Here is a 13,443-nt window from a genome sequence, read left to right as displayed (position 1 = left end):
GGCCCTAATATTATCTGTTGTAAGCTCACTGTAAGCTTTTTGTATAACAGTATGGCAGACAAGTATAGAAAAGTCTTTTTTGTAATGTCATTCTTCCTAGTGGTTGATTTGCTTTGCAAATTCTTGGGAGGACACTGCCATCTTGTGGTGATAGAGGTGTATTACACAAATTATGAAATTATGCCTTATGATTACATTGTAGTCGGAAAAACTGCAAATTAATAAACTAAATGTAGCAAAGTTTAACTTAAAATTTTAAGCGTTACACACACCATTGCGGCAAAGCTTAAACTGACACTTAGCACAACAAAAGCCACTGAAAACGTAAAAAAACATTTGCAGCAAATTTTCGTTTCGTGCATTGTCAAGTCAAAGTTTGCTACATCTGTATATGTTTCATGATATGTGTGGGTTCAACCATTAGTATACAGTGTTAGGCCTCATGCACACAACAGTATTTTTTCACGGTCCGCAAAACGGGGTTCCGTTGTTCCGTGATCCGTTTTTTTCACCGTGTGTGTTCCTTGATTTTTGGAGGATCACCAGACATGAAAAGTAAAAAAAAAAATCTAAGTCAAGTTTGCCTTGAAAATGATAGGAAAAAAACAGACACGGATCACGGACGCGGATGACAATCTTGTGTGCCTCCGTGTTTTTTCACGGACCCATTGACTTGAATAGGTGCGCGAACCGTTGTCCGTGAAAAAAATAGGACAGGTCCTATTTTTTTAACAGACTGGAAACACGGATCACGGAAGCGGATAACAAACGGTGCATTTTCCGAGTTTTTAACGGACCCATTGAAAGTCAATGGGTCCGCAGAAAATCACGGAAAACGGAAAAACGGACACGGAAACCAACAACGGTCGTGTGTATGAGGCCTTAATCTAACTCTATACATATGTGTGCACCTACATGTCATAATGTACCAAATCGATTTACTCATAGCTCCTGTCAGTCAAGCTACACTGATAATGATTGCGGACACAGTGAATTGAACAGCACGCAACAAAACTATGTAAGTGTATAATGGATTGTAATTTCCTGTTGCAATGATACCCAAGTCTCTGGCTTGTGAATAAAATACTGAAGTATCAATAAGAATAACTTTAAAGAAGACCTGTCAGCAATCCTGACATGTTTACATTATGCTGTTCCTCAATTAATCCACCTGTAAATATTGACAACTGGGTGCTACGATTCTCCTTGTCAAAAGTCAAACCCTTTTTCAAGGTATTCCTACATTTTTTCTAGGAATAACAGAGAAATGGCACAGCACAGAGGTCTCCGAACAGAGTTACTATTGCATGGGGAATACAAGTAGATACTAAAGCAGACGTGTCTGGGGAGCTGACAGGTCCTCTCTAAGGAAATCCTCATAAATTGGCCTGCTTGGGAAACACTACTCTGACATTGACCGTCTAAATATATGTGCAAGCTCAATTTACAAAGGTGGAAATGAAATCGTCATTTCTGATAAAATGGTGCGCAGCAATAGAATGATGCAAGCTAGGAACTGTAGGTAGAAAAGAAATATATTATTTCAATATAGGATTTGAAATATCAAGGGGAAACTAACCAAGAATCTGCCCCTTCTACCAAGGGCAATTTTCCGTTTTGGGGTTTTCATTTTTTACTCCATGCATTCTTGGAGCCATAACTTTTGTATTTTTTCATTGACATAGCCGCATGAGGGCTTGTTTATTGCAGGAGAAGTTATACTTTAATTTAATATTGCATAGGATGTATTGGGAAGGTGGGAAAAAAATTCCAAATGCGGAAAAATTGGAAAAAACATGAATTCCACCACAGTTTTATAGGTTTACACTATGCAGTAAAACTGACTTGTGCTCTTTATTCTCCAGGTCACTACAGTTACAGTGATACCACATATGTTTAATTTTTCTTGTGCTTTAACCACCTCCGGACCGCTGTACGCAGATTCGCGTTCCGGAGGTGGCAGCGCTGCGCACAATCACGCATATACGCGTCATCTCGCGAGACGCGAGATTTCGCTCAAAGCCGGCCCGCGCATGCGCATCGCGGGCCGGCAAAATTAAAAGAACAAGTTCGTCACCAGCCTGCCAGCAACGATCATTGGCTGGCAGGCTGGCGATTTTCAAAAAATCCAATCACAAGTCATACAACAGATCATATTAGTAAATATGATCTGTTATATGGCTTGTCTGCTCCTCTGCTGGTCCTTTTCGTCGGTTGGATCCAGCACAGGAGCAGACTGAACTGTGAGTACACCAAACACTACACCTTAGCCCCAGATCACCCCCCTGCACCCCAATTAACCCTTTGATCACCCCTTTGATCGCCCCTGTCAATCACTAGTGAAAGGAAAAAAAGTGATCAGTGTAAACTGTCACTTTTTTTTTTTCACTGGTATTGACTGTTAGGTTTTAGGGATAGTTTAGGCCCCTTGGTTAGGTAGTTAGCGCCCACCCCACCGCACCGCAGTCACTTTTATTCGCTGATTAGCGTATCGCTAATCAGCATTTGTACTTTTATAGTATCTGTAAGTGATCAAAACTGATCACGGTCAGATCTATAATAGTATTAGTGTCACCTTAGCTCGCCCTCCACCCAAAACGCAGTGTTTGCCAGATCAGGCCTGATCGGTCGCCCACACGTGCGTTCACCCACGCCCGCCCCACCGAAGTGACAAAAAATATATATTTTTTTGATCACTGCACATTCATTTTACACGCACTGCGGCGATAAAAAAAATCAGTTTTGATATTTTTTATCAACCGCAGCGGCCTCCGGTACTTCGCTAGCCTCCCCTTTGTAAGACAGGTTTGCTTTTTTTCTTGGGTAGTCTCAGGGAATACCCCTAAATTTAGTAGTCCAAAATGTCAAACAGGGGATATTCTTCTGAAGAGGCCTACAGGATTCTGACCCAGTCGGATGAGGAGTGGGAACCCTCATCTGACGAATCTAGCGGGTCAGAATATGAACCTGTGGAAAGCAGTGGCTCTCTGACCCAAAGTTCGGACGAGGAGGTTGAGGTCCCTGGCAGCACCAGGCGTACCCGGCCCCATGTCGCTAGACCACAGGTTACGCAGGATCCGCTTCAAGAGCAGCAGAGTGGGGCTGTCGCTGCCGGATCACACAAGGTGCTCTTTGGAATATGGGCCCCTTTGCCCACCTAGGCTGCAAAAAAGTGTCACACATCTGGTATCTCTGTATTCAGGAGAAGTTGAGGAATGTGTTTTGGGGTGTCTTTTTACATATACCCATGCTGGGTGAGATAAATATCTTGGTCAAATGCCAACTTTGTATAAAAAAATGGGAAAAGTTGTCTTTTGCCAAGATATTTCTCTCACCCAGCATGGGTATATGTAAAATGACACCCCAAAACACATTCCCCAACTTCTCCTGAGTACGGAGATACCAGATGTGTGACACTTTTTTGCAGCCTAGGTGGGCAAAGGGGCCCATATTCCAAAGAGCACCTTTCGGATTTCACTGGTCAGTTTTTACAGAATTTGATTTCAAACTCCTTACCACACATTTGGGCCCCTAGAATGCCAGGGCAGTATAACTACCCCACAAGTGACCCCATTTTAGAAAGAAGACACCCCAAGGTATTCCGTGAGGGGCATGGCGAGTTCCTAGAATTTTTTATTTTTTGTCACAAGTTAGTGCAAAAATGATGATTTTTTTTTTTTTTCATACAAAGTCTCATATTCCACTAACTTGTGACAAAAAATAAAAACTTCCATGAACTCACTATGCCCATCAGCGAATACCTTGGGGTCTCTTCTTTCCAAAATGGGGTCACTTGTGGGGTAGTTATACTGCCCTGGCATTCTAGGGGCCCAAATGTGTGGTAAGGAGTTTGAAATCAAATTCTGTAAAAACTGACCAGTGAAATCCGAAAGGTGCTCTTTGGAATATGGGCCCCTTTGCCCACCTAGGCTGCAAAAAAGTGTCACACATCTGGTATCTCCGTACTCAGGAGAAGTTGGGGAATGTGTTTTGGGGTGTCATTTTACATATACCCATGCTGGGTGAGAGAAATATCTTGGCAAAAGACAACTTTTCCCATTTTTTTATACAAAGTTGGCATTTGACCAAGATATTTATCTCACCCAGCATGGGTATATGTAAAAAGACACCCCAAAACACATTCCTCAACTTCTCCTGAATACAGCGATACCAGATGTGTGACACTTTTTTGCAGCCTAGGTGGGCAAAGGGGCCCATATTCCAAAGAGCACCTTTCGGATTTCACTGGTCAGTTTTTACAGAATTTGATTTCAAACTCCTTACCACACATTTGGGCCCCTAGAATGCCAGGGCAGTATAACTACCCCACAAGTGACCCCATTTTGGAAAGAAGAGACCCCAAGGTATTCGCTGATGTGCATAGTGAGTTCATGGAAGTTTTTATTTTTTGTCACAAGTTAGTGGAATATGAGACTTTGTATGAAAAAAAAATCATCATTTTCCACCAACTTGTGACAAAAAATAAAAAATTCTAGGAACTCGCCATGCCCCTCACGGAATACCTTGGGGTGTCTTCTTTCCAAAATGGGGTCACTTGTGGGGTAGTTATACTGCCCTGGCATTCTAGGGGCCCAAATGTGTGGTAAGGAGTTTGAAATCAAATTCTGTAAAAACTGACCAGTGAAATCCGAAAGGTGCTCTTTGGAATATGGGCCTCTTTGCCCACCTAGGCTGCAAAAAAGTGTCACACATCTGGTATCTCTGTATTCAGGAGAAGTTGAGGAATGTGTTTTGGGGTGTCTTTTTACATATACCCACGCTGGGTGAGATAAATATCTTGGTCAAATGCCAACTTTGTATAAAAAAATGGGAAAATCTTTTTTTTTGGGGGGGGGGGGGGGGACGGAGCGACAAATCGGCCATTTTTAATTTATTTTCCCGTTAAGCCATTCACCTTATGGGATACATTTTTGCCTATGATGTTTGTTTTAATTTTTTTTGTTTGTTTATTTTTATTTTGAGGAAAGGGAGTTGATTTGACATTTTTATATTCTTTTTTTAAGTCACCCTAGGTAACAATAACATGCAATTGTTGGATTGCAATTTGTATAAAGTAATGGAATGTTATCCAGTACAATACACAAGGATAGGTATATTCTAATGCAGTGCTGCCACCTGCTAGCTGACTAGCTTGGAATATTGCTGTAAGGCCTCCTGCACACGACCGTTTTTTTTCCCCCCGTTTACTGGCCGTTTTTTGCGTTCCGTATACGGAACCATTTATTTTAATGGTTCCGCAAAAAAAACAGAATGTACTCCGTATGCATTCCGTTTCCGTATTTCTGTTCCGTTTAATAATAGAACATGTCCTATTATTGCCCGCAAATCACGTTCTGTGGCTCCATTCAAGACAATGGGTCCGCAAAAAAACGGAACACATACGGAAATGCATCCGTATGTCTTCTGTTTCGTTCCGTTTTTTGCGGAACCATCTATTGAAAATGTTATGCCCAGCCCAATTTTATCTATGTAATTACTGTATACTGTATATGCCATACGGAAAACGGAACAGAAACGGAAACACAACAGAAACAAAAAACGGAACAACGGATCTGTGAAAAACGGACCGCAAAACACTGAAAAAGCCATACGGTTGTGTGCAGGAGGCCTAAAAGGCATTGGAGCCTCAGCAGGCCCTGGCCTTTCAAAGACAATGAATGGCTCCCCCAATCGCCAATCAGTACTTCCGGGTTTTGAGCTCTCAAATGACGTGGTCGCCTTTAACCATGGGAGGTGTTAAATGTCTGTGATCTCCATTTTGCCGGTTGCAGACATTAGCCCCAGGTGTCTGCTGTGTGAAAGGGCAGGCGCCTGGCAGCTATGGCGCCCGCTCTCCTCCGGAGTGGGTGCCATCTTTAAAGAAACGACATGTAACGTACTGTTATGTCAGATGCTGGCAAAGGGTTAAAAGGAACCTGTCATCATGAAAATGCAATGTAAGCTGCAGGCAGCATGTTATAGAGCAGGAGAAGAAAAGATTCAGTATGTATATATATATATATATTTCATACATTTATACTCTTGCTCATTTTGGGCTTTAAAGTCAAGCAGACGGTCCTATCAGTGACTGTCAGCCTTCCCTCTATGACTGTATATACAGAGATAGCTGTCCGTCACCGATAGGACCGTCTCCTGGACTTCAAAGCCCAGAATGAAGAAAAATTTGAATGAATAAAACACAAGTTTTACAGATTTTTTGCCCCCATAAAACTATATATCAATCTGCTCAGCTCCTTCTGCTCTACAACATGAGGCCTGCAGCTTATACACCATATTCAGCATGATAGGTTCCCCTTAAAGGGGTTGTCTGATACTGACCTTTCACTGTTGAGATGGGAATAACCACAGTAAATGCTGGCCAGGAGAGGCAGAGTTATGGAAACGGGTGACCTTATAAAGTTACGGATACAGTGTAGCTCTCTGTCCCATTTACTGCTCTGATGTTTCCCTAAGTCCGTCCACCCCTGGCCGGCACATAACTACAGTTATTCCTATCTCGCCCATTCCTGTATTTATTACTGTATAATATAGGGCGATGCAGGAACACCTTGATGTATATTTTATCTCTATCACCCTTTAAACCCAGGACCATTACCCCTCTGCTTGTCCATAGGCCCACTACAGATCAGCGTAATGGGCACCTGTATAACTCTGGTGGACTTACAAGGGAACATGGAGAAATTTTAAATTACATTAAACATTCGGATAAAAATCTTGCAGGGGATGCTTCTGATAAATCATATAAGAAATTGATGTTTATGCAGTCCCATTGCATACTATACTTCTTACCGCTGCGGAATTATTAGAGGAAAGGAGCAAAAAATTCAATGTTTTTTTTTTTTTTTTTTTTTTTTTTAAAGGCAACCACCAGGTTGTAGCACGTGTAGATGAAATATGAATGTGATGAGAAATCTACTTATAATCTATATATTTATCTCTTGACTATAGCGAGGCCTATTCTGTTCATTTTAATCCTCAGTAAAAACTTATAATATGGAACTTAAAAAGGATGAGAAAAGTCAGAGAACTGTATCTTCTGTTAACTTACCACCAGTGGCGTGCTTACCATGGAGGCAGATCACGCCACTGCTATGGGGCCCAAAGTGAGGGAGACCCTACGCGGGACTCATTCTTGTGCTTCCTGATATAAATTCAATGTAATTACCTGCAGCCACCACTAGGGGTAGCTAGGAGCAACCATTTTGAAAGCTTCCATTGAGTTCTATGGAAGATGCATAATTCCTATGCATTAAGATACTCTTAGTGGTGGCTGCCAGCAGTCCGTTTCATCACATACTGTTTGAAGGGAAGCAGAGGATTTACAACAGCATGGGAGTGCTTCATAAATATATCCATTTGATCTTTCTGGTGTAAATACATTGAGAAATATGGTGTTCAGAATGACCAACATATCTATAGGTCTCCTGTTTCAATTTTTGCGGCACAAAAGTTGCGGAAAATCAGCAAAAGCATGACTTTTCTATTAAAACATTCCTCCAGAAATACATCTCACCGAGGGGCCCATAATACAGTAAGCCTTTCTGAGGGGTCCTGATATCTGTGTACACTCCTGAGTGCTCCTTACCCTTTAGTGAATATGGCTATGGTTGCATTCCTAGTATACATATTTCAGAAGTTTCCTGCCAGTACAAAGTTTGCAGTCGTCTGTGTTTGCTGTCATGGTTGATTGCTTTTATCACAACTGATATATTGCCAGATGCTCTCTAAGCAGATGGATGACACCTTTAAAATTTCCTACAGTACGGTGTATCAGGGAGAGCAATTTTTGGTGTAAAGACACACATGCCTCCGATGATACAGCTGAGTTTTGCTTGTAATTTACCCACTTTCTGTTTGGTACATAGTCCACAGTGAGCGGGACCGAACCTTCTCTCTTTAAACCTTGTTGCAGAGAAACCATTATTGATCAGGGCATGCGGCATGCATTGATATGTAACAATTGGTTGCATGGCGGTTACATTAGTTAAGGTGTTTATTTGATTAGATTCCAAAAGGAAAGCAAAGCGAGAGAACCCAACAGCAGAAACACACAGAAGGTAGCAGAGGCTAGTGCACCCATATCCAAAGTGATTAAAAGAAGCGCAAGCTATGTTAGGAATCATCATAGTGGCTCAAGTTTAATATTACCGTTTATTTTAAGACATCAGATACATTTCAAAAGTACTAACTAACTCAAAACAATACTGTATCTAAAATCCTCCCGAAAAGAAACTTACCATGGACAAGTCTAAACTGCTGGCTTGAAAAAAAAAATTGTCACCTTTCACTTTACTGATTCTCTAAAAATTACCACTTACTCCTTTCACACACTCAAAATGTCTAATTTCAATAACACTGTTTTCATACTACATTATAGATCAGAATATTGCTGATGGTTCACAAGACATAGAATATTCATTTCTTATGGTATGAGGCAATATTGTATCCAGCCGTATTCTCCACCACTAACCTGCCTCAGTCTCGTTGACTACTGTTGAACGATCGACAGTTATAGACGGTGCTGATGTCATTTCAGATCCAGGAGTTAAATCTGCTTTACCTGGTTCAACTGCAACCTCAAAGTCTTTGTCTCTGTCATTAAGGTCTGAAAAATTGAAATCTGTAGAGGTCTCGTTATCACTAAGACTATCTGGGGTACTTTGACCTGAACCACTTTCTTCATCACCAGTCAGTACTGCCCAAGAACTTGACTCGGATGTATTTTCCAAGGCAGCATTATCAGTCTGAATGTGTGTTTCCAGAACAGCTGGGTCGCTGTGCTTCTTCAGGTCAGTACCTGGAGGTGTTGAATGGCTCGTTTCTTCCATGTCATGGCTTGTTGGGCTGTCAGATGATGCCACTGTTGAGAACATGCTTCCTTCTTCAGGCTGCTCAGTGGTTTCCATTACACTGAAATGACTCTTCTCCATCTCGCTGTAGACATAACTACTAGTATCGGCTACTGCATTCTCTTGGGGTTCTGTAGGTGGCGTGGAATCTGTTCTAGCTAAAAGATCGCCATCATCCACTACAGAAGGGCCCGTTTTGGTATAAATGCTGACAGTAGAAAACACATCAGTTGTTGTTTGAGGCGTAGCTGTTAACATTGATAATGTGCTAGGACTCTCACTGTCTGGAGAATCAGCTGTAATAGAAACATACACATTTGGTAAAATTACAGGAGGATGAACAGACTCTTTAGCTTTTCTTTCAACAGCAGAGGTGGGTAACACGCTGCCTTTAGTATATTGTGAAGACACAACAGGAATGCCATGCGCAGGATAAGCATATGGTGGTGTATGGATGTACAAGGTAGTGTCTTGTGGTAACAGACTGGAAGGCAACAATGGCGTAGAAGCTGGCTGAGAAATTGCAAAATCATAGGCAGGTACAATATCTAAAGGCGGAACAGTTGTGTCATTCCCATCTGACTGTGATAAATTTGCATCCGAATTTACATTAGACAACAAACGAGGTGCAACAACATTCTCATGCAACACTGACATTGCTTGCTGGGAATACGCGGGTTGAACAGAACTTGGCGACAAAGAATTACCAACAGGTGGAACATATGTAGAATGCAACAAGGACTCAGCAGTAGCACCGATAAAAGGCAGCAGCACAGAGCCCGTGTTAGAGCCTATGTCATGGGCGCGGGACATCTCATTCAACTCCGCAACACCGGGTAGAGCGGAAGCAATGCTAGTATTAGGCAAGTGCGACACAGTCTGCGTCAGTGCTTCATTAATGGCTTTTTCTGGTATCTCATAAAAGAAATCCTGAGTCGGCAAAAGTAACATATCAGTAAAAGCAGAGACAGTTTTTGAGGCTGCAGCAAGCGTAGCTTTAAGCAATATGTCACCAGAGGGTGTGGATACAGCATTCAATGGCTGGACGGGTAGCAGATTTTCTGACACTGCGTTAATGTCAGCTTCAAGATTGCCAGTAGTGGAAAGAGACACTGGACTGATTTCTGGTGACAATTTAGCTTCCCTTATTACATCAGATGAAGAAATATCTGCCATCACTTGATGTTCTTTATGTAAAGCTACTTCACCATAAGTAGAGGTAGTTTGTGCTCCAGTGTCAAAGTCATCTATTGTAGGACCTACGGCAATGGGTTGGCTTTGCTTAAGCTCAGGTATGGTGTATTTTACTGGAGCTATTGCAGAAGCGGAGGACTTATTAAGACTGTTCAAATCATCTATCCCATTCAAAAAATCCCCACTACCAGAGAATGTTTCTGCATTATCCCCTTCACTATGAAAGCTGTGTGTAGGCTGGAGTAAAACATCCCCTGGTATCATTACAGTACTTGGTTTAAGCTGTAGTTCAGTGCTAGATATCGGGGTTAAGGTACCCTGGTGAAATATGCCAACAGAATCATGCACATAGGCAGATGAGTCAGACGAGACAGCAAAAGGTTCGGTGGAAGCCAAATGATTAGAAAAAGGATAGGCAAGTTCCGACACCGTGGAAAGTGCATGCATCTTTAAATCAGTGCTTGAAGATTCAAGTCGAGAAATCAATTGAACATTATTAAAGGTGTCACCCTCATGGCCAAGTGTTAGCATCTCAGAAGCAGCATGAGCAGTCTGATGTGGTTTTACATCAGAATAATGTGTTTGGCTTGGCTGACCTAAGGCATTGGTTTCAGGCAAGGCCAAAGTAACATGCAAAGAAAGGGTATCAGTTGCAACAGTCTGTGTGACTTGTAAAAACATTTCTGAAACTGCATGATGACCAAACACTTTTCTACTGGAGGAAGTGGAGGAAAGTGCAAGCAAAGGAACGCCATCATGGGAAGACAGGGAAGGTTCAAAGGACACATCAACACTGGGAAATACAGGTGTGGCATGCAGGATCTGACCAATATCTGACGAAGCAGGGGTAGCGTTCAGGAACTGCGTGTCAGACAACAAAGGAGTAACTAGAGTAAAAACTTCACTAGTGTATGAGGGTTGAAGAGGTGTCTCACCATTCGATACTGGTTGGGTTGTCTGAGAGAGTACCTCAGTCGCAGAAGAAGCAGAACCATGCTGTTCAAGGCTTGGAGAGACAGAATGAAATGTTTCCAGAGGGGGGAAAGTAGATGCTGAAACATAGGGCTTCTCTAATTCTGGAAGCCAAGTAGATGGTAGCAGCTCTGCACTGCTGGGAGCTGCTGATGATGATATCATTTCATGAGGAATAACCGTATTGACCACGCGCCTCATCTCTTCTGTAAGAACATCAGGTTGAGAAGTAGCATTCAGTACATCGAGTGGCTCATCGGTCGCTAGGTTTACAAAATCATTATCAGTGCCAGGGGATAAATCTTCACTGGAACTTGATTGTGGAGAAATGTTATCTTCCTGAGTGGTTTTTACTTGAGTGTCCACAGAAGTAAAGGTGGCTGTAGTAGTGAAGGAGGTGTCATTATCACTGTAACGAGATTTCTCAGTGGGCATCAAGATCCTTCTTTTCCAACCTGTAGTGGCCACCGGAAGATCATTAATGGCATTGGTATGACTATCATTTTCAACAGGTGGTCTTGTGCTGTCAGAGATATTGAGTATCCATAATTCAACCTTACTTTTCAGCTCGTTAGTCTTATCGACCTGTGCTTCTTCTTCTTGTTGTTCAGTGGTGTTCACTCTATGTGCATCAAGAGGTGTAACAACAGATGACTTCACTGTAGACTGCAAAGTTGGATACAACAGATTTTTTAGACGATCAGGCTGCCCATGTGGTAGGTCCTTCCATGTTTCTGGTGTTGGTTTGTATGGCTGAGAACTCAGCTCTTTCATGTATTGAGAAGTTGTTGCTTGAACTTCTTGCCCATGTATTTGATTTCGAGTGCTGACAGTGCTCAGTGGTATTGCAGACATCTTTTCATTTTCATCTTCGCTGTCCTGTAAAAATTAAAAGCAACTGCTCAAAACTGATCTCTATTTTATAAAGAACGTAAAAACTTTGCATGTAAAATTATTATATGTCAATTCACACTGCAATAAATTACTATAAATACTGTCCAAGCCACAGCAGCCCACGTACGGAGAGATTAGTAATCTAGTAGGGGCTATATAAATGCATACACATCTACACTTTCCTCATGAACGAACTTGGTTTATAGAACATGTGAAAAGATTTTTCTCATCTAACATTAAATGGGTTTTATGGGACTTACACGTTAATGACCTATCTTTAGGATGGGTCATCAATATCAGATTGCACCCTATAATCAACTGATAGAAAGAGCCACGGTGCACTTGAACTGTTTCGGCATTATACAGTATATGGAGTTGTGCTAGTTCCAGTGACCGCTGCAGCTACTTCTATCAGCTAATCAATAGCGTGCCAAGAGTCAGATCTCCACCAATCTGATATTGATGACCTATCCTAAAGATAGCTCATCAATAGTGTAATCTTGGAAAACTACTTTAGGATATGTTGCATTTACAAAACCTCATTCAAACATTGCAGAAATAATTTGCTTGGAATTGAGTTCATGATATTAAATATTCAGCTTGTCTTATCTTCCAAGACTTCATATTTCGCAACACATTTCTCCCACAGCAATATCCACAGGTAAATTTCCACTTTAATATATGGCCTAAGGCTGAGAGCTCAGTGGGATCGATTAATCAATGTGTTTCACTTGCAAAACTGGAGTAAGGCCAAGTTTGGTGCCAGTTGTGGTCCCAGTTAAAGAGGTTATCTCATAACTGGGCCCCTCTAACATGTAAGCCTCAGGGAAATAAGCTCCCAGAGCTGCCTGCCATTTTGCCAGGGAAGCCGCAGCCAGCCAGACATTTCCTTGCAACGGTCAGTCCCCACTGAGGGACTCTTACGAATGATTCTGACTTATACTATACAATGCCCCGGAATGTTTATGTAATCTAATGCATTAAAGCCTATGAGTATAAAACTGAGAGCCACCTATTATACCCTGCCTGATGCCGGGCTTACTAGGCACATAGAAGTGACACTCATTGATGAGGTTTTGACAGTGAAATGCAGGGGTCACTATGGACTACTGCATCTAAGGGGCTAAACAGCTGAGAATTAAAGAGGTTGTCTGCTTTATTTATATTGATGACCTATCCTCCTTATAGATCATCAATATCATATCGCCGGGGGTGAATCCTGGCACCTTCCCCGATCAGCTGTTTGATCCTATGAGCGCTGCCTTCTCTTCAATGTTTATTTGTGATGGTGGTTACCCTTATCTGCAGAAAACCGGTAAAAAATCTAGCCACTAAGATGCTCAGCAATCTGGTTGCTAAGTAGTTGAAAGGGTACTGGATGTCTTTCCAGAAAGATGAGTATTGTATTAGATTGCTGAAATTTATTCTGAATGGTGTATTTTGCGTCAGGAATGAATTTTCTTCCTAACCTGAAGACATGTATCAACTGTCTTCTATGTGTTTGATGTTCTTT

At 41.8% G+C, this 13,443-nt stretch overlaps 1 protein-coding gene across 1 annotated transcript in view; it reads right to left on the bottom strand.

Annotated features, from left to right (window-relative positions):
• Window positions 1–13,443, bottom strand: part of PTPRZ1 (protein tyrosine phosphatase receptor type Z1) — a 276,086-nt gene that overhangs the window by 93,537 nt on the left and 169,106 nt on the right. The window contains 1 exon segment of the mRNA XM_040411638.1: window positions 8,492–11,915. Coding sequence (XP_040267572.1) covers window positions 8,492–11,915 — 3,424 coding nt within the window.

The sequence above is a fragment of the Bufo bufo genome, chromosome 1, assembly GCF_905171765.1.
Source record: "Bufo bufo chromosome 1, aBufBuf1.1, whole genome shotgun sequence".
Taxonomy (NCBI): Eukaryota; Metazoa; Chordata; class Amphibia; order Anura; family Bufonidae; genus Bufo; species Bufo bufo.
This window is presented reverse-complemented; position numbering and strand designations above follow the sequence as displayed.